The sequence below is a fragment of the Oncorhynchus masou genome, chromosome 2, assembly GCF_036934945.1.
Source record: "Oncorhynchus masou masou isolate Uvic2021 chromosome 2, UVic_Omas_1.1, whole genome shotgun sequence".
NCBI lineage: Eukaryota > Metazoa > Chordata > Actinopteri > Salmoniformes > Salmonidae > Oncorhynchus > Oncorhynchus masou.
In genome coordinates, this window is record NC_088213.1 from 35,837,111 (window position 1) to 35,859,618 (window position 22,508).

The window sequence follows — 22,508 nt, forward strand, 5'->3', positions numbered from 1 at the left end:
TATTCCCCCATTCAATGCAGCCCTGCCTCAGCTCAGACAGGCGATGCTTATGTCCCTTTCTGCTGCCTCTAAATGAACAGTAGTGCACTCTCTCCTCTCTCTCCTCCTTTTCCTCCTCCTCAACCTCCTCCAGGAAAAACCAGCCCCCCTCTCTCCCCCAGAAGAGTCTGATCACTAATCACTACCAGTTATCTTCCCCAGCAGCACACTCCCTGCAGCCTGTAGCCCATCCACAGCCAAATGTCTACACTGCAAGCCCTGCCCCAGCAGCTCTACCTACATAGATCCAGCACACTGCTGTCGTTCTCTCTCGTTCTCTCCCCACAGACAGTGGCTAGCAGCGAGGCTGCCTCAGCCATACGTCTAACTAAGGTAGCTTTAGGTTTAATGTCAGGGTTAATAGGGGTGGAGGAGTGTGCATCTGTATCTGTGTATTGAGAGCTTGTCTAATATACAGAATCCATTCATCTGATACTACAGTAGCTGGAGTACCTGTGGGATGAGAAGATTTCGATTTTGTGATGTTATTTTTTGTGTATGTGTGTTTGTTTGTGTTTTTGTGTTCGTGTGTGTGTCTGTGTGTGTATGCATGTCTGTGAGCCACATAACTCCATCATGTCTATTATGCATTGTCTCACGTCAGATAGCGGGACGGCCGTCTGCACTGTTGAGTTGAGGGATGAGTGTCACGTAGGAGTGAAACCATCTGGTGTGTGACATGGGTCTATGATGACGATGCCTTGTGAGAGTGACAGCAAATGGAAAATGCTGGGAGGAAAAAAATCAATCTCTTCTGCCTAGCCCCTGGGTCATGGTGTGTGTGGAGAAATGGTATTATGTTGCAGACAGCCTCCCACTCTTTCCCTCCTCTCCACTTCTCCTCTCCACTTCTCCTCCCCACTTCCCCTCTGCTGGGAGGGATGATGATAGTGGCTTGTCTATTACTAAGCTCTGTCTCCCTCTCCCATTAGACTGAGCTTTCTATAGAAACACTGTAACCACATTAGCCTGCCACATATTCTCCTTTGTCCACATCTCTTTCTCTATGCATGTCTCGGTCTTGTCTTATCATTCATTTGTGTGTCTTAATTCATACTTCCATGTTGGCATAACAAGCATGTGGAAAACATTGTCTAACACTTTGTTTGAATTTATATCGCTTTCATTTCAAGCTTGGTTTGTTTTTATTGAATAAAAGGTGGAATAATGTCATCTACATCTTTGCTTGGCTCAAAGATAGCACCCAGACTGCAGACTGCATCAAAGAGTAATATGTTCAAAACCAAAGCAGTATTTTAAAAAACACATCTTAGCATACACCTAGGTGTACAGTAGTAATATCCCCATACTTCTATGACCAAAAGGGCAGATAAACCACATGTTCTGTCATGTCATTTCGCATGTCATATACTACTGTATAGCACTACTGTATAGCACTACTGTATAGCACTACTGTATAGCACTACTGTATAGCACTACTGTATAGCACTACTGTATTTGTAATGACAGACTGTAAACAGGGTCCTGTTTTTCTTTCTCCTTCTTTGTTTTCACTTTGGCATAGATGGCAGTTTCACCCTGCTCTTCTGGTCTTTTCACTGAGGGGAGAGGTTGCTAGATTTAGTCAAACATGCTGGACACTGTATGTAGAGAAAGTTAACTGAGTGTTCTGAGAATTAAGTGTCTGTGGAAAACCAAATCGCTACAGTTAAGTGTATCTTTATATAAATATAGCTGCGTCAGTGCACTGTGGTTTGAGTGATGAGGGACTTGAGTTGTGTTATGAGTCTTTGCTCACATTGCCTTCCTCTGTCTACAGGCCTGTTGGTCTCTGTGTGTGTGTGGCTAAACATTCATCAACCTGTGTAGTATCTGGTTACGTGGGATGCTCAGGGCTGCCTCTACGTCAGTATAACAGACAACAGATAAAAATAGGTATGATGTGAACCTACCTTTGTAACCCATCAGACAGTACATATACGTATACTATACATGTACGTATACTATTCTACTGGTTTCTTTTTTAGTACCTACCTCTAGTTATTACACTGTACAGAGCCTCATCTCCTGTAGGATCAGTTGGAGAGCTACAGAAACAGAAAATGAACGAACTCAGACATGTAAATATGTAATTAGAGAAATATCAACAATACGGCTCGTTAATGTCCCTGATACTGAAGGAAATGTAAGAGCAGGATTCAGACTTACTGATGAGCCAGCGATCCCATTCCTCCTGGGAATAAAACTGACATCAGTTCTATGTACTGTAAAGTCTAAGAGACTCCAGAATGAGAGGAACAACTATGAGATTGCATACATACCTGACACACCTTGCGAACCCAAGGGCTCAGGATTCTTTCTGTGTAAGGGAAATATTACATATATCATTGATCATTTATGCATCTCGAGTGTGGGAAATGCACTTTACAAATGAAATATTATTAGTATTATTTGTGTCATATCTTTAGAAATAATGTGGTAGTTACTAAAATGTCTTACCGTAGTCTCCCTGACGATTCCAGCCCTGTATTAGAATTTCTTTCTTAATAGTCAGATACAGTATATCATAAACAAAGGGTTTTCTCGGATAGGGTATTATTAATAATGTAATGATTAGACAAACTGTACCTCTCCAGTCACCTATCATAGAATAGTGTCCTTCATCACCATCAAAGCGGTCCTCACTACAGACAAGACATTGACACCATTGTAAACAACTTACAGAAGCCATGGAAAAGGGATATCATCTTAGACTATGAAAGTGGTTATTGTATGAAAAGTACTCTTAGAAAATGCATACTAAACCTATATGGTAACTTCATTGTTTTGTCAAAGATACTGCATATCATATATTTTCTTTACCAAAATAGGGAAACTAACCCAGGCTTATGACACTTTTATGAAAACGGTGTCATCTCAACAGTATGGTGAAATAACCCCTCATTTAAATAACAAATGGTGCTGAAGAGAAACTTACATTACACCAGTTGCGACTAAACATCCAGGATATGAAAATCAAAGACAGAAAACATACATTATAACTTAGTTCTTAAAGAACTTAAGGAAAGGAACAATATGTGATGAAAATATGCAATGTAAAAATATGAACTGATATACAATACCTGGTACAACTGAGATTAGACTGTATGTTTGATCCGTATCCTGATTCTCACTAAAGGAAGAATACAACATATTTTTTGCCCTGTCTCAACAATGTGGACATTGATAAATCAAGTAGTATTTTGTTTTAATTTTGTAGGTTTTCTATACCTTGGTTGATGGTCAATGCTTATCACTGTAACAGAAAGCAACAGTAATGTCACGAATCCCGCTTCCTGAGTCTGTGTTTGACTGTGTTTCTGTCCTGGAGTGTGTTTCCGGTGTCCTGGAACGCACCCTGTCTGGTTGCCGGGCGAATTAGCTTGTTGGGAGATCAATGTTCACCCGCACCTGTATCCCATCAGTAATCTGCACACCTGTCCTGATCATCACCTCTCCCCTTCAAAGGCTCTGACCTGACATCCACTCCCTGCCGGATCGTTAGCCATGAACAGTATGTTGTGCCCACGAACCAGCCTCCAGTTTATATAGTTTGTTTTATTGTTTTGTACGTCTTGCTTGCCTTTAATTTACCGCCGTTTGTTTTTGTCTACAGCCATTCACCCGGAACCCATACCCCACCCCTGTCTGCTCGTCGCCAGTGTGTTGTTATCCATTGGATCTGCCTATCCACTCCCATCAACCCACCTCCGCTGGCCGCGAAATTCCACATTGCTTGGTTGACATTTAAAGGGGATTTCCGATTGAGGCGTCAATCTGCAGCATTTTATGAATGCGATCTCCGCAAACGGCGGTGAAAGTGCCTTTTAAAGCAGAATTTTCGGCTGTCCAGCGCACTGTGTTAAGAATTGATTCCTGGCCTAAACTGAACAGACTGTCAACTTCACTTACTTTGTTTCAGGATTCCCCAGTACCTCCACACTAACAGCAGTACAGACAGCGTCAGAAACAGGACCAAAGCTGCTGCCAGTCTTGCTCTCCCTTGTCCTCCCTCTGTGAAGAACATTGATATAATAGATTCTGGTGTACAGTACACGCTGGTGTTAAACTTGCTGCCGAGGCAGAGTATGTAGCCTTTCATTGCAAAGCAATATATTGGCTGTAAATGTGACTGAATTACAAATATTCAAACTGCACTGCAACAAATTGACAAATATACTGTATGGATAGCAATCTAATCATTACAAACATAATATTGACAATCTTACCTTTCTGTTCTCCATCAACCTGAAAGACAACCAAATTCTCCCCTGTTGACTCCAAGTGACTGGGTACAAGTTTATCTCTGGTGTACACACAGCTGTAGTTGCCCGAGTCTTCTCTTGTGACATTCTTCATGTCGAAAATAGCGTCATCTTTATCTTTCTCCGGCAGTGCAATTCTTATCCCAACTCCATTCTTGCAAAGGTAAAAATGTAACTTGTCCTCATGTCCTCTGATGCCAGTAGTGCTGCATTTAAAATGGATGTTTACCCCTTCAGTCACGCTAGATGGTCCAAATATCTTTGCTGGGTAGATCTCTGCATAAAAACAAATACCAATAAGGGGTGAACCCTTCATTTTCTTTTTGAAAGTGTGACTTAAGTGGAAGTTAGGATTTCTCTTAAGTGTGTGTATTATTATGAATGTAATCTGTTTGAAAAAGATATACTGTATTGTATACACTGATGTATTAAATATTTCCAAAACATGAACCACTACAAAACAATAAACAGAAATACTTTACTTTTGTGTTCAGATGTTGCATCTTCACAGTTGACAAGGATGGATGCTATGGCTGCATTGGACAAATGAATACACTTAGGGAAAGTATTTTGTTCAGGAAATGAACATAAATATTTATTTGAAAATGTTTGTATTGCTTGAAAAGTAGAAAATACTCACAGCTCAGAAGCCATAGGAGTCCTAATGCTGCCATGCTGCTGAGACTTCAGTGGTGGTTTCAGTGAAATGCATTGTTTACGTACCTTACCTATTCAGACTAATGATGGCAACCACACATTGTATGAATCAAAACCCGGAACATAGGTCTGTTCGGTGCGTTTTCTCAAATACTTTAGACGTATTTAGGCATACTTTCGTAACAAAGCCATGTCATTACAGTGTCACACCCTTATGTTGCAAAGGAAAAGTGGCCTGGTACATAAGCTATCATTGAAATCAGCAACACGTAGAACTTTATATCAGATGTGTTTATTTATTAAATATCACATTTTTAGTAACATTGACAGGCTTTCCTTACAGATCTGCTAGTGGACTAATCTACAGTTACAATATATAAACAAATATCTTGCTAAACTTGACTGTTTACAGATTGGTTTATAATCATTCCAAATTCTACATTCCAAACAGTATACCAATTTGGCAAATTAAGGGGTTCAATACAGTTGATATGATTCAATTCTCAGTTTATATACTTTATTGAACATCCCATGAAAAACAGCCCCAGACTATTATTATTTATCCACCAAACTTTACAATTGGCACTATGCATTCGGGCATCCGCCAAACCCAGATTCATCCGCTGGACTTTTTGTAAATATTTTTTATTTATTTCACCTTTATTTAACCAGGTAGGCTAGTTGAGAACAAGTTCTCATTTGCAACTGCGACCTGGCCAAGATAGAGCGGAGTTCGACACATACATTCGACACATACAACAACACATAGTTAGACATGGAATAAACAAAACATACAGTCAATAATACAGTAGAACAAAAGAAAACAAAAAGTCTATATACAGTGAGTGCAAATAAGGTAAGTTAAGGAAATAAATAGGCCATGGTGGCGAAGTAATTACAATATAGTAATTAAACACTGGCATGGTAGATTGGCAGAAGATGAATGTGCAGGTAGAGATACTGGGGTGCAAAGGAGCAAAATAAATAAATAAATAAATACCAGTATGGGGATGAGGTAGGTAGATATTTGGGCTGTTGACAGATGGCTATGTACAGGTGTAGTGATCTGTAAGCTGCTCTGACAGCTGGTGCTTAAAGCTAATGAGGGAGATGTGAGTCTCCAGCTTGAGAGATTTTTGCAATTTGTTCCAGTCATGGGCAGCAGAGAACTGGAAGGAAAGACAACCAAAGGAGGAATTGGCTTTGGGGGTGACCAGTGAGATATATCTGCTGGAGCGCGTGCTACGAGTGGGTGCTGCTATGGTGACCAGTGAGCTGAGATAAGGCGGGGCTTTACCTAGCAGAGACTTGTAGATAACCTGAAGCCAGTGGATTCTGCGATGAGTATGAAGCTAGGGCCAACCAACGAGAGCGTACAGGTCGCAATGGTGGGTAGTGTATGGGGCTTTGGTGACAAAACAGATGGCACTGTGATAGACTGCATCCAGTTTGTTGAGTAGAGTGTTGGAGGCTATTTTATAGATGACATCACCGAAGTCGAGGATCGGTAGGATGGTCAGTTTTACATTTGTTTATATTTGTTCCTAACTTCCCTGAAAAGTTTGGGGTTGAACCTGGTAGGTTCATTGATAATTTGTGTGAGATTGAGGGCATCAAGCTTAGTTTGTAGGATGGCCAGGGTGTTAAGCATCTCCCAGTTTAGGTCACCTAGTAGCACGAGCTCAGAAGATAGATGGGGGGCAATCAATTCACATATGGTATTGAGGGCACAGCTGGGGGCAGAGGGAGGTCTATAGCAAGCGGCAACAGTAAGAGACTTGTTTCTGGAAAGGCAAATTTTTAGAAGTGGAAGCTCAAATTGTTTGGGTACAGACTTAGATAGTAATACAGAACTCTGCAGGCTATCTCTGCAGTAGATTGCAACACCACCCCCTTTGGCAGTTCTATCTTGGCGGAAAACGTTATAGTTAGGAATGGAAATTTCAAGGTTTTTGTTGGTTTTCCTAAGCCAGGATTCAGACATGGCTAAGACATCTGGGTTGGCAGAGTGTGCTAAAGCAGTGAGTAAAACAAACTTAGGGAGTAGGCTTCTAATGTGAACATGCATGAAACCAAGGCTTTTACGTTTACATGGTTGGTTAAGGCATATTGTGCAGGGCTAGAGGCTCTACAATGAAATAAGACAGTAATCACTAACCAGGACAGTAATGAACAAGGCATATTGATATTAGAGAGAGGCATGCGCAGCCAAGTGAACATATGGGTCCAGTGATTGGTTGGGCTGGCTGGGGACACCACGATTCAGACAGTTAGCAGGCCGATGCTAACAAGCTAACAGTTAGTAGACCGGGGCTAAACAAGCTAGCAGCTAGTAGACCGGGGCAAGCTAGCAGTTAGCAAGCAAGCAGTTAACATGGGCTAGCAGTTGCAGACCGGGCAGGTAAGCTAGCAGTTAAGAACTCAAATCCTTCTGTTCACCTGATTTAGAATTCCTCACAATCAAATGTAGACCGCATTATCTACCAAGATAATTCTCTTCGATTATAATCACAGCCGTATATATATCCCCCCCAAGCAGACACATCGATGGCTCTGATCGAACTTTATTTAACTCTTTGCAAACTGGAAACCATTTATCCGGAGGCAGCATTCATTGTAGCTGGGGATTTTAACAAGGCTAATCTGAAAACAAGACTCCCTAAATGTTATCAGCATATCGATTGCGCAACCAGGGGTGGAAAAACCTTGGATCATTGTTACTCTAACTTCCGCGACGCATATAAGGCCCTGTCCCACCCCTCTTTCGGAAAAGCTGACCACGAATCCAATTTGCTGATCCCTGCCTACAGACAGAAACTAAAACTAGAGGTTCCCACGCTGAGGTCTGTCCAACGCTGGTCACACCAAGCTGACTCCACACTCCAAGACTGCTTCCTGCTGATTCGGTGTGCGAGTTCATTAGAACGTGCGTTGAAGATGTTGTTCCCATAGCAACGATTAAAACATTCCCTAACCAGAAACCGTGGATTGATGGCAGCATTCGCGTGAAACTGAAAGCGCGAACCACTGCTTTTAATCAGGGCAAGGTGTCTGGTAACATGACCGAATACAAACAGTGCAGCTATTCCCTCCGCAAGGCTATCAAACAAGCTAAGCGTCAGTACAGAGACAAAGTAGAATCTCAATTCAATGGCTCAGATACAAGAGGCATGTGGCAGGGTCTACAGTCAATTACGGACTACAGGAAGAAATCCAGCCCAGTCACGGACCAGGATGTCTTGCTCCCAGGCAGACAAAATAACTTTTTTGCCCGCTTTGAGGACAATACAGTGCCACTGACACGGCCTGCAACGGAAACATGCGGTCTCTCCTTCACTGCAGCCGAGGTGAGTAAAACATTTAAACGTGTTAACCCTCGCAAGGCTGCAGGCCCAGACGGCATCCCCAGCCGCGCCCTCAGAGCATGCGCAGACCAGCTCGCTGGTGTGTTTACGGACATATTCAATCAATCCCTATACCAGTCTGCTGTTCCCACATGCTTCAAGAGGGCCACCATTGTTCCTGTTCCCAAGAAAGCTAAGGTAACTGAGCTAAACGACTACCGCCCCGTAGCACTCACTTCCGTCATCATGAAGTGCTTTGAGAGACTAGTCAAGGACCATATCACCTCCACCCTACCTGACACCCTAGACCCACTCCAATTTGCTTACCGCCCAAATAGGTCCACAGACGATGCAATCTCAACCACACTGCACACTGCCCTAACCCATCTGGACAAGAGGAATACCTATGTGAGAATGCTGTTTATCGACTACAGCTCGGCATTCAACACCATAGTACCCTCCAAGCTCGTCATCAAGCTCGAGACCCTGGGTCTCGACCCCGCCATGTGCAACTGGGTACTGGACTTCCTGACGGGCCGCCCCAGGTGGTGAGGGTAGGTAACAACATCTCCTCCCCTCTGATCCTCAACACTGGGGCCCCACAAGGGTGCGTTCTGAACAGCCACCACTAACATTGAGTGGCTGCTGCCAACACACTGACACTGACTCAACTCCAGCCACTTTAATAATGGGAATTGATGGGAAATGATGTAAATATATCACTAGCCACTTTAAACAATGCTACCTTATATAATGTTACTTACCCTACATTATTCATCTCATATGCATATGCATATACTGTACTCTATATCATCGACTGCATCCTTATGTAATACATGTATCACTAGCCACTTTAACTATGCCACTTTGTTTACATACTCATCTCATATGTATATACTGTACTTGATACCATCTACTGTATCTTGCCTATGCTGCTCTGTACCATCACTCATTCATATATCCTTATGTACATATTCTTTATCCCCTTACACTGTGTATAAGACAGTAGTTTAGGAATTGTTAGTTAGATTACTTGTTGGTTATTACTGCATTGTCGGAACTAGAAGCACAAGCATTTCGCTACACTTGCATTAACATCTGCTAACCATGTGTATGTGACAAATAAATTTGATTTGATTTGATTTGAGCCCTCTCCTGTACTCCCTGTTCACTCACGACTGCGTGGCCACGCACGCCTCCAACTCAATCATCAAGTTTGCGGATGACACAACAGTGGTAGGCTTGATTTTCAACAACGATGAGACGGCCTACAGGGAGGAGGTGAGGGCCCTCGGAGTGTGGTGTCAGGAAAATAACCTCACACTCAACGTCAACAAAACTAAGGAGATGATTGTGGACTTCAGGAAACAGCAGAGGGAACACCCCCCTATCAACATTGATGGAACAGTAGTGGAGAGGGTAGTAATTTTCAAGTTCCTCGGCATACACATCACAGACAAACTGAATTGGTCCACTCACACAGACAGCATCGTGAAGAAGGCGCAGCAGCGCCTCTTCAACCTCAGGAGGCTGAAGAAATTTGGCTTGTCACCAAAAGCACTCACAAACTTCTACAGATGCACAATCGAGAGCATCCTGGCGGGCTGTATCACCGCCTGGTACGGCAACTGCTCCGCCCTCAACCGTAAGGCTCTCCAGAGGGTAATGAGGTCTGCACAACGCATCACCGGGGGCAAACTACCTGCCCTCCAGGACACCTACACCACCCAATGTTACAGGACGGCCATAAAGATCATCAAGGACATCAACCACCTGAGCCACTGCCTGTTCACCCCGCTATCATCCAGAAGGCGAGGTCAATACAGGTGCATCAAAGCTGGGACCGAGAGACTGAAAACCAGCTTCTATCTCAAGGCCATCAGACTGTTAAACAGCCACCACTAACATTGAGTGGCTGCTGCCAACACACTGACACTGACTCAACTCCAGCCACTTTAATAATGGGAATTGATTGGAAATGATGTAAATATATCACTAGCCACTTTAAACAATGCTACCTTATATAATGTTACTTACCCTACATTATTCATCTCATATGCATACGTATATACTGTACTCTATATCATCGACTGCATCCTTATGTAATACATGTATCACTAGCCACTTTAACTATGCCACTTTGTTTACATACTCATCTCATATGTATATACTGTACTCGATACCATCTACTGTATCTTGCCTATGCTGCTCTGTACCATCACTCATTCATATATCCTTATGTACATATTCTTTATCCCCTTACACTGTGTATAAGACAGTAGTTTAGGAATTGTTAGTTAAATTACTTGTTGGTTATTACTGCATTGTCGGAACTAGAAGCACAAGCATTTCGCTACACTCGCATTAACATCTGCTAACCATGTGTATGTGACAAATAAAAATTTGATTTGATTTAACAGGCCGGGGCCGGAAACTAGCAGTTAGTAGACCGGGGCAAGCTAGCAGTTAGCAGGCCGGGTTAGCAAGCAGTTAGCAGGTGCTAGCAGTTAGCAGACCGGGCAGGCAAGCTAGCAGTTACCGACCGGGTTAGGAAGCAAGCAGATAGCAGGGGCCAGAAAGTTAGCCTTTGGGGGATGTCGCGATGGGGGTAAGTCTGACAGATGGTGAAGCTTGATTCATCACTCCAGAGAACACGTTTCCACTGCTCCAGAGTCCAATGGCGGCTAGTTTTACACCACTCCAGCCAACCCTTGGCATTGCGCATGGTGATCTTAGGCTTGTGTGCGGCTGGTTGGCCATGGAAACCCATTCCATGAAGCTCCCGACTAACAGTTATTGTGCTGACATTGCCTCCAGAGGCAGTTTGGAACTCGTAATGAGTGTTGCATTTAGATGAGTTTTACACACTACACGCTTCAGCACTCGGAGGTCCCGTTTTGTGAATTTGTGTGGCCTACCACTTCTTGCACTTAAAGCACTTACAGTTTACCGGGGAAGCTCTAGCAGGGCAGGACTTTGATGAACTGACTTGTTGGAAAGGTGGCATCCTATGACGGTGCCATGTTGAAAGTCACTAAGCTCTTCAGTAAGGCCATTCTACTGCCAATGTATGTCCATGGAGATTACATGGCTGTGTACTCGATTTTATACACATTTCAGCAACGAGTGTGGCTGAAATAGCTGAATTCACTGATTTGAATGTGTGTCCACATACTTTTGTATATATAGTGTAGTTCTCAATAATTAAGTTTTATCTGTCAGTGCATTACTACTGTTTGTCTTCCAGAAAGAGAAAGAGACATCATGATTAGCCTACTTTTCAGTAACTAACAGTCACTACAGTCAGTAGAAGTATGACCACAATAACTGAACATATCAATCAGATTTAAGGTTGCAAAGGAAGGGTAGATTACTGAAAAGTTTCAAATTTGACCATTAAACTACCAGAATGTTGGTATCCTTTAAGGATTTTATGTCATCTATCACAAGACATCAAGTGGCCCTTTTGGGTACTCACAGATGTCTGTAATAATCTCTGGACCTCCGTGTTGCCTTATCATTTGAAAATATATATATATATATATGTTAAGAAATTCATGACAAAGCTGTAAGACACAATCTTAAATCTAAACCATCAATTTACTGAATACCATAGTTTTTTTTCATTAATTAAGCTATTTTCTCTTCAAACGTATGGTCTATCTATTAGAAACTCATGGACAATATGAACACAGATATAATACATTTATATTATAAATTATTTTATGATAGATTATGATAGATTGCCATAGATTTTCTGTTAATGACGGAAGTTACTGAAGATTCCTGTAACCTTGGTAAATTACCAGTAGTTTTGCAACCCTAAATTGCACACGTGGCTCCCTCCAGTAACCACGAGCACAACTGTTCCTTGATTTTAACTGGCGGATTTATTCTGTTGTTTCAGTCAGAATTATCACCTTCCGTGAGAACTATAAAGCAAATGATAATTCAGTTAACCACACTCGTACAACCTTCTTGTTTTACGAGTGACATATTAGCTTGATATAACTCTGAAGTGCTTATATGCATAAACAGTTTAGCCGGAGCTATAACAGTATCAGATTAAACACATGAATGAAGGAAAAATACCTAATTGGCTGCTTATTACAGACGGGAGGAAATCAAATCTTCACACTTATTATTCCTGGCATGAATTCACACTTCATCCTTAATTATTATAGCGTTACCATCCTAACATACACACTTCAACCTTTACGAACTACACCCAATGACGTGAAAATGTAGCTAACACAGTGCGGGATTGCCTTCGATAATAATCCCTAATAGTTCCGCTTGTTTTATCATTTCCCCCGCATAGCAAACACGTAAACAATTGAATCAAAAAAACAACGACATAGACATACAGGTTAATTGTTAGTCACAGCACATCCAACTTCAACCTTGTCCGATCTTCTTGTGATGCCAGTAGTGCTACATTTCAAATCTACATTCCTCCTTTCAGTCACATTAGATGGTCCCTAGAGCTTTGTGGGGTAGATTTCTGCATAAAACAAAAGGGGCCCTAAATTTGACTGAGGGAAACATTTTACTTCCACTTAAGTGTAAGTTGATTTTAGCGTCTGAAGAACAAATACTCAACCACAAAACAAACGTACAAATACTGAATGTGCACAGCAATCCACTCACCATTCATTCTAATTCTCTTAAACATACACAAACATTAACAAAAGCTTACTTTCAATAATGAGAGAAAATTGATAGGGGTACACACAGTGCTTGGAGGGGAAACATTCAATGTGCCAGTGGATGAGCTGGCACATGAGACGTGGCTTCAGTTCTTGTCAGGAGAAAGTTGACAATGGTAGTGGAGTGGTCATCACCTCTTAATCAGGGAACAGGAGGGGACTTAGCTGTAAATACAAATAGCAGATACATTCCATTACAGCTGCGCATTCGTAGGTTTGGACAACGATGGGGCAATTTTTACTCCCCTAGGGATTTTCCTTACAAGTTAAATTAACTAGGAAAACTCTGGAACTTATAGGGTATGACAGTGATTTATCAGTTGTAAAAAGGTTTCATATAGGGTATGATGGGACCAGTTTATCCAAAACAGGTCATATGGTTTTAAAAAACTCCTGAAAGAAACTCCTGGCCCTGGGGGGAAGGAAACCCTGTCAAACTGCAGCTACCTTATATTTCTTCAAATAAATTATATTTAGACTAGATTAGGAGGGTGAGATCCTCTACTCAGACACATAGACAACAACGGTCAGAGTCGTGTGTATATGTGGCAGGGAAGTCAGGGTTCAAGTCCAGGCTCTGTCGCAGCCAACCCCAACCAGAGTCAGGCGCAGGAGAATCAAACTTAGTGGAATGGAGTTGCCCGAACAAGGAGAGACATTGACTTCGACAGAAGTTGTGACAACAACTGAAAGATATGCATGTTAGCATCATGCAGGCCTATGCAACTGTTGGCCTTACAAAAAATGTACTGCCATCACTATTATGTGGATTCATTAATTCCAGTTAGTAATGTAGGATTAAAAACGTATAGGCAGCCAAGCCAGCCCAATTTTGAAAATAAAATACATTTGATCACATTCACATTTTCTCCTGACACACAAATGGACTAAAAATACATAAAGTTACCAATTAGTTTACCCTGACCAGATGGACAGGGCATATAGGCTGTATAAAGCTGCTCTTATTAGTAACATACAGTTGATCAGACTGAATTTCTTTTTTAGTTCATCCCATACAGCATGTCAGAATTTGAATTATTTAAACAAATATTTTACCCCCTTTTCTCCCCAATTTCGTGGTATCCAATTCGTAGTTACAGTGTTGTCTCATCGCTGCAACTCCAGTACGGACTCAGGAGAGGGGAAGGTTGAGAGCTTAACATCCCCCGAAACACAACCCATCCAAACCGCACTGCTTCTTGACACGATGCCCACTTAACCCGGAAGCCAGCCGCACCAATATGTCAGAGGAAACACAATACACCTGGCGACCGTGTCAGCGTGCACTGTGCCCGGCCCGCCACAGGAGTCACTAGTGCGCGAAGGAACAAGGACATCCCTGCCGGTCAAACCCTCCCCTAACCTGGATGAAGCTGGGCCAATTGTGCGCCACCCCATGGGTCTCCCAGTTGCGGTTGGCTGCGACAGAGCCTGGACTTGAACCCAGAATCTCTGGTGCCTTAGACCACTGCACATGCCAGATTTCTAATGTTTAGGTGTAGCCTATGCTGCTGCAACCTTTATATCATAAGTTTTTGCTTGTGTCTGTCTGGAATTAATGTGTTATCATCATTTTAATTAAATACCAGAGAAAAGTGGAAAACCATCTTGAGTGCACATTAAAAAATGCGCTGCGTAAACCTCTTTCTTGAATCTTTAAATGGATGATGCAATGGAAGATATCAAATCATTCAGAATTGTTTTCGACATCCCAGAATAGACAGTCGAAACTTTGGTATGTTCAGCAAGTAAAGCATTGTGGCGTGTAATGACCTCTCCAAGCTCCTTGTTGTTGCCCTTGTCAGCAGAACTTTCCCTCTCGTCGTGTCCTCTAAAAGCTCATTCTTTCATGCACAGAAATGCAGTAGAGTTGTTTAGCCGCTTGAGAACATCCCTGTTTCTTCTGACTTTCTCGTTGTGATCCACAGTATGAATACGTAGACTTTCATCCTAATCGATGCAGCTTTATCCCAGAAGCTTGAATCTGATGTGAGCGTTTATATACTCTGTGCTTTTTTTTGTCGTTTAGCTGAACGATCGATGTTCTTCGGGTCACTGTAACCACCTTTCGACCAAGGCTCAAAGCAGGCAAGGCCAGCAATATAGGCGTCTTGATGAAAAGCTCCCTGTTAACCAGCTGTAGAAGCATTAGAGTTAATATGGGCCAGCATCCCTGTGGAACGCTTTCGACACCTTGTAGAGTCCATTCCCCAATGGATTGAGGTTTTTCTGAAGGCAAAGGGGGGTACAACTCAATATTAAGAAGGTGTTCCTAATGTTCTGTACACTCAGTGTACTTTTGACCAGGGCCCATAGGGCTATATAGGGGATTGGGTGTCATCTGGGACAGAGTTCCAGTCATCTTTAAAGTCTACTCTTGTAGTGGAGTCATCCCAGTCCTCTCTCTCTCCCTCTCTCTTCTACATATCCTCATTCTTGCTTTCAGTGTATTTTTACATGAGAATAGAAAATAAATAAAAACAGAAAGGGGAGGAAAAGCGGGAAGAAGAGGAGGGAGAGGGAGCCATAACAACAGAGTGGAAGGTGAGGGGAAGCAGAGAGGACTGGGTGAAGAGGGTAAAGGACAGAACCAGGGACAGCCGGTTAGGGGGGTGTGCCAATTTGCTGGCCACCAGGAAGGGGTCTCTCTATTAAACTTAGTCCACTCTATTCGTAACAGATTCTTGCTTTGGGAACAGAAAACTGTATTGAGATCAAATGTTTCATTGATAAGTACATTTGCATAATATTGGCCAATATCCGTCTTGCTCTATCTTCCCCTAATGTCGGCCACTGGGCTTTTTAGCGAGCATTTGGCCTCCCTTGATAAAAAATTTTTTTTCAATAAAAGCAAATCAGCATTGAGTTAAACTGAGTGAGCTCAGCTGTGAATGGTCCTGCCACATCAATAAAGACAGTTTGGATTTGGCTTCAGACCAATTACATCAGAAGCCAAACGTTGTTGACAAAAAAATGTAACTTGAATTGTTGCATCTCTTTGTGTCGTTGTCCTCTGGTGGCTTGCTAGCTAACTAAAATCAGCCCTTTCCTAAATTAAACATGGATGTGATAGGGATTTGGACTTGTGTAGACTGGACAACACAAACACTTCTCTTGCTACATGTGGAAATGAAAAAGAAGGGTTACTGTTCAAAATTATTTATTTTAAAAAGTAATACAATTTAGACATGTGTGAGATGAAGGGCGCATTGGCCCCCAGAGCTCTTGTGCCCCCCCCCCCCCCGCCTTACGGGGGCTGCCAAGGTTTCCACTATGCCAGTGGTCACACCCTTATGTTGAAGGGGAGTGCCATTAATAAAGACAGTCTGGTACATACAGGCCCATAAAGTTATCAAATGAAATCAGAAATATGCAGAACATTACATCAAATGTGTTTATTTAATAAACATTATATTTACTGTAGAATGTACAGGTTCTCCTTGCAGAACTGCTGGTGGACTAATCTACAATTACAACATGTAAACAAATATCTTATGTTACTAAGGTGTTCATTTTATGCCAAAGAACAATTATTATATGTTGATTAACTTCACTGTTAACAGATTTGTTAATTAAAATTCCATATTCCACATTCCAAACAGTAAACCAATTTGGCAAATGACAAGTTCAATACAGTTGATATGATTAAAATCTCAGTTTATTGAACATTTCACCCATCCTACCAGTTAGAGATTCAACTGACTGTGTGTGCAACCATCTGGTACTTTATGTATCCCACTGTAGAAGTAACAGTTTTAAATACATAACCAATTATAGGTTCAATTACAATTGTTCCATATGTGGTAAGTACAGTAAAACATGTATTTTATATGGTACAACCATATATTACTCAATATGGTTCCCAATCAGAGACAACGATAAACACCTGCCTCTGATTGAGAACAACTCGTGACAGTACCCCCCCCCCCCCCCCCCACAGAAAGGTGCGGACTCCCGGCCGCACACCTAAACCCATAGGGGAGGGTCTGGGTGGGCGTCTGTCCACGGTGGCGGCTCTGGCGCGGGACGTGGACGCTACTCCAACACAGTCTTAGTCCGCTTACTTAGCGTCCCTTGAGTGGCGACCCTCGCCGCCGACCTTGGCCTAGTAACCTTACCAAAGGGCCCCACTGGACTGAGGGGCAGCTCCGGACTGAGGGGCAGCTCCGGACTGAGGGACAGCTCGGGACTGAGGTAGCTCGGGACTGAGGGGTAGCTCAAGACTGAGAGGTAGCTGAGGACTGAGAGGTAGCCCAAGACTAAGAGATAGCTCAGGCAGGTTGACGGCTCTGGCAGATCCTGGCTGAATGGCGGCTCTGGCGGATCCTGGCTGAATGGCGGCTCTGGCGGATCCTGGCTGATCCTGACTGACTGGCGGCTCTGGCGGATTCTGGCTGACTGGCGGCTCTGGCAGATCCTAGCGGCTCTGGCAGATCCTGGCTGACTCTAGCGGCTCTGGCAGATCCTGGCTGACTGGCGGCTCTGGCGGATCCTGGCTGACTGGCGGCTCTGGCAGATCCTAGCGGCTCTGGCAGATCCTGGCTGACTCTAGCGGCTCTGGCAGATCCTGGCTGACTGGCGGCTCTGGCAGATCCTGGCTGACTGACGGCTCTGGCAGATCCTGGCTGACTGGCGGCTCTGGCAGATCCTGGCTGACTGGCGGCTCTGGCAGATCCTGGTGGCTCTGGTAGATCCTGTCAGCTCTGGCAGATCCTGGCGGCTCTGGCAGATCCTGGCTGACTGGCGGCTCTGGAAGATCCTGGCTGACTGGCGGCTCTGGAAGATCCTGGCTGACTGGCGGCTCTGGAAGCTCCTGACAGACGGGAGACTCCGGCGGCTCATGACAGAGGGGAGACTCCGGCGGCTCTGGACAGAGGGGAGACTCCGGCGGCTCTGGACAGAGGGGAGACTCCGGCGGCTCTGGACAGAGGGGAGACTCCGGTGGCTCTGGACAGACGGGAGACTCCGGCGGCTCTGGACAGACGGGAGACTCCGGTGGCTCTGGACAGACGGGAGACTCCAAGGGCTCTGGACAGACGGGAGACTCCGGCGGCTCTGGACAGACGGGAGACTCCGGCGGCTCTGGACAGACGGGAGACTCCGGCGGCTCTGGACAGACGGGAGACTCCGGCGGCTCTGGACAGACGGGAGACTCCGGCGGCTCTGGACAGACGGGAGACTCCGGTGGCTCTGGACAGACGGGAGACTCCAAGGGCTCTGGACAGACGGGAGACTCCGGCGGCTCTGGACAGACGGGAGACTCCGGCGGCTCTGGACAGACGGGAGACTCCGGCGGCTCTGGACAGACGGGAGACTCCGGCGGCTCTGGACAGACGGGAGACTCCGGCGGCTCTGGACAGACGGGAGACTCCGGCGGCTCTGGACAGACGGGAGACTCCGGCGGCTCTGGACTGACGGGAGACTCCAGCAGCTCAGGACAGACGGCAGACTCTAGCAGCTCTGGACAGGCGGGAGACTCTAGTAGCTCTGGACAGACGGGAGACTCTAGCAGCTGTGGACAGACGGAAGGCTCAGGCGGCACTGGGCAGACGGGCAGCTCAGGCGGCACTGGGCAGACGGGCAGCTCAGGTGGCGCTGGGCAGACGGGCAGCTCAGGCGGCGCCGGACAGGCGGGAAACTCCGGCTGCGCTGGAGAGGAGGAAGGTTCTGGCAGCGCTGGACAGGCGAGGCGCACTGTAGGCCTGGTGCTTGGTGCCGGCACTGGTGGTACTGGGCCGAGGACACGCACCTCAGGGTGAGTGCGGGGAGCTGCCACCGGAGGGCTGATGCGTGGAGGTGGTACTGGATAGACCGGACCGTGCAGGCGCACAAGAGCTCTTGAGCACTGAGCCTGCCCAACCTTACCTGGTTGAAAGCTCCCGGTCACCCTGCCAGTGCGGCAAGGTGGAATAGCCCGCACTGGGCTGTGCAGGCGAACCGGGGACACCATGCGCAAGGCTGGTGCCATGTACGCTGGCCCAAGGAGACGCACTGGAGACCAGATGCGTAGAGCCGGCTTCATGGCCCTTGGCTCGGTGCCTGCCCGGTCTCTCTCGCCCCCCGGTAAGCACAGGAAGTTGGCGCAGGTCTCCTACCTGGCTTCGCCATACTCCCTGTGTTCCCCCGCCAAGAAATTTTTGGGTCTGACTCTCGGGCTTCCATCCACAGCGCTGTGCTGCCTCCTCATACCAGTGCTTTCGCTGCCTCCAGCTCTTCTTTGGGGCGGCGATATTCTCCTGGCTGTGCCCAGGGTCCTTTACCATCCTCCCATGTCCATTCCTCTTTGCGCTGCTCCTGCTGCCTCTTCTCCTGCTGCACCTTGGGGCGGCTACACTCCACTGGTTTAGCCCAGGGTCCTCTCCCGTCGAGGATTTCCTCCCATGTCCAAGAGTCCTGTGTCTTTGGCCACTGTTGCTGCTGGCCGTTACCACGCCGCTTGGTCCTGTTGTGGTGGGTGATTCTGTAACGGTTTTCTTCCTGGGAAGGAGAGGGGGACCAAAATGCAGCGTGGTTATTTATAAACATCTTTAATGAAAGATGAAAACATGAACACTATAAAAAAATAAGAAAATGTGGAAAAACCGAAACAGTCTTAACTGGTGCAAAACACAGAGACAGGAACAATCACCCACAAGATACCTAAAGAATATAGCTGCCTAAATATGGTTCCCAATCAGAGACAACAATAAACACCTGCCTCTGATTTAGAACCACTCTAGGCAGCCATAGACTTACCTAGACCACTACACTGAACACAACCCCATAAATCTAATAAACCCTTATGACAAGACGAGACACATAAATCACCCATGTCACACCCTGGCCTAACCAACATAATAAAGAAAACACAGAATCCTTAGACCAGGGCGTGACAGATGTGATGTGGAACTCAAATTCAAATATTGCGCATCCACCATTCAAATAATGAAAACATAGTTTATTATTATTATTTCATTACAAAAGTTGTGACAGTGATTTAATAGTTTGTCATTGTGATCAGGGCTGGCTCGGGACAGACGGCTACTCAATGACTCACGGCAGAACAGCTGCTTCTGGAAAACATTTTAGAATCAGCACTACTACAGTAGCTTGCTAGTTAGATAGCTTTTGTTGAAAGCATTCAACACTGTGTGCAGCACTAAGCAGGTAGCTGGTTGGTTTGCAGCATCATTTCACTGACTGGCTCAGCTAGCACGAGCACGCTGCTAATGTTGGACACCTTATTATTTATTTATTTTTTACCCTTATTTTACCATGTAAGTTGACTGAGAACACATTCTCATTTACAGCAACAATCTGGGGAATAGTTACAGAGGAGAGGAGGGGGGATGAATGAGCCAATTGTAAGCTGGGGATGATTAGGTGGCCATGATGGTAGGAAGGCCAGATTGGGAATTTTGACAGGATACAAGGGTTAAATGGGTGTCCTGACTCTCTGTAGTCACTAAAGATCCCATGGAACTTTAATCTTCAGGATTGGTGGGTCTCTAGGCGGGAAGGTTGAGGTAATGTAGGCTAATGCGATTAGCACAGGGTTGTAAGTAACAAGAACATTTCCCAGGAAATAGACATATCTGATATTGGTAGAAAGCTTAAATTCTTGTTAACGTCCCATCCGAAAGACAGCCCCCTACACAGGGCATTGTCCCCATTCACTGGCCTGTGGAATTGTTTGTTCGTTTTTTACCTTGGAAATGGTATTTCTTACTAGCCCTCCAACACCACTGTCAGCATCATCTGGTCTCCCATCCAGAGGTTGACCAGGACCAACTCTGCTTAGCTTCAGAAGTAAACCAGCAGTGGGATGAGTTGTGGTATGCTGCTGGCCTGTTTAGGTTAAGCTTTATTGTCAAACTTGAGAAATACTGCTTTTTGAAGCACACATTCTTAGCTAGATGGAAAATGGGGCGACTAAGACTTCCTCACCCAAAAAAACCTCAAAATGATGGAATTATTGTTTTATCTTTAAGAGGCAGAATGGGATTCAGCAGACGATGTCACCTAGATAATATTTTTGAATTTTAGACAGCACATTGCAGCTGAACTCCAGTACTTTTGATCAATCCATGACTCTTAGTGACATACAAGACAGATCAGTGCAGGCAGAATTGACGCTCTGTCTAATGTAAAACAATGGTATCAGAGTACATGTAGCCTTTTTTTACAAAGCAATATATTTGCAGAAATAAAATCTGAATTTACAAATATAATAGTATAGCAATCTATGCATTTAATCAACACAAACATACACTACCGTTCAAAAGTTTGGGGTCGCTTAGAAATGTCCTTGTTTTTGAAAGAAATGCAAATTTTTGTCCATTAAAATACACCAAATTGATCAGAAATAGAGTGTAGACATTGTTAATGTTGTAAATGACTATTGTAGTTGGAAATGGCAATTTTTTTATTGGAATATCTACATAGGCGTACAGAGGCCCATTATCAGCAACCATCACTCCTGTGTTCCCGTAGCACGTTGTGTTAGCTAATCCAAGTTTATCGTTTTAAAAGGCTAATTGATCATGAGAAAACTATTTTGCAATTATGTTACCAAAGCTGAAAACTGTTGTCTTGATTAAAGAAGCAATGAAACTACACTTCTTTAGACTAGTTGAGTATCTGGAGCAACAACATTTGTGCGTTTGATTACAGCCTAAAATGGCTAGAAACAAAGAACTTTCTTCTGAAACTCATCAGTCTATTCTTGTTCTGAGAAATGAAGGTTATTCCATGCGAGAAATTGCCAAGAACCTGAAGATCTCATACAATGCTGTGTACTACTCCCTTCACAGAACAATGCAAACTGGCCCTAACCAGAATAGAAAGAGGAGTGGGAGGCCTGAGCAAGAGGACAAGTACATTAGAGTGCCTAGTTTGAGAAACAGACGCCTCACAAGTCTTCAACTGGCAGCTTCATTAAATAGTACACCAGTCTCAACGTCAACAGTTGCAAAGAAGAAGCCTTGTCTCAGACTGGACAAAAAAAATCAAATATTAAGAAAAAGAACACAGAGGAACTCTGCCTCGAAGGCCTGCATCACGGAATCGCCTTTACACTGTATTTCTGATCAGTTTGATGTTATTGTAAAGGACAAAAAATGTGCTTTTCTTTCAAAAACAAGGACATTTCTAAGTGACCCCAAACTTTTGAACGGTAGTGTACATTATACAATATACACAAACATTGTCAGAATCTTACCTTCCACATCTGCATAGACCTGAAAGACACGATAATTCTCCCCGGTTGAGTTCACCTGACTGGGTATGAGTTTATTTCTCGTGTACACACAGTTGTGGTTGCCTGAGTCTTCTCTTGTAACATCAATATGGGTGAAAATAGCATCATTCTTCCTTTCTCCAGCGCCGCAATTCTTATCCCAACTCCATTCTTGCAAAGGTAAACATGAACCTTGTCCTCAGGTCCTCTGACGCCAGTAGTGCTACATTCAAAATCTACAGTCCCCCCTTCAGTCACATTAGATGGTCCATAGAGA

General features: G+C 44.3%; 2 protein-coding genes across 2 annotated transcripts; both read right to left on the bottom strand.

The window, feature by feature from the left end:
• Positions 1-959: 959 nt before the first annotated feature.
• LOC135504112 (uncharacterized) lies at positions 960-4,988 on the bottom strand. The gene is made up of 13 exons (XM_064922409.1): positions 4,945-4,988; positions 4,787-4,837; positions 4,269-4,580; positions 3,952-4,053; positions 3,271-3,295; positions 3,123-3,172; positions 2,978-2,993; positions 2,629-2,684; positions 2,500-2,524; positions 2,322-2,359; positions 2,209-2,233; positions 2,035-2,087; positions 960-1,598 (listed from the first exon to the last, which is right to left on the bottom strand). Exons 1-13 carry the CDS (start codon positions 4,976-4,978, stop codon positions 1,489-1,491), a joined length of 897 nt encoding a protein of 298 aa, XP_064778481.1. The 5' UTR covers positions 4,979-4,988; the 3' UTR covers positions 960-1,488.
• Positions 4,989-16,964: 11,976 nt separating this feature from the next.
• Positions 16,965-22,470, bottom strand: LOC135554090 (putative protein FAM47C). The gene is made up of 2 exons (XM_064986147.1): positions 22,214-22,470; positions 16,965-19,491 (listed from the first exon to the last, which is right to left on the bottom strand). Exon 2 carries the CDS (start codon positions 19,034-19,036, stop codon positions 17,534-17,536), a length of 1,503 nt encoding a protein of 500 aa, XP_064842219.1. The 5' UTR covers positions 19,037-19,491; positions 22,214-22,470; the 3' UTR covers positions 16,965-17,533.
• Between the last annotated feature and the right edge of the window lie 38 nt (positions 22,471-22,508).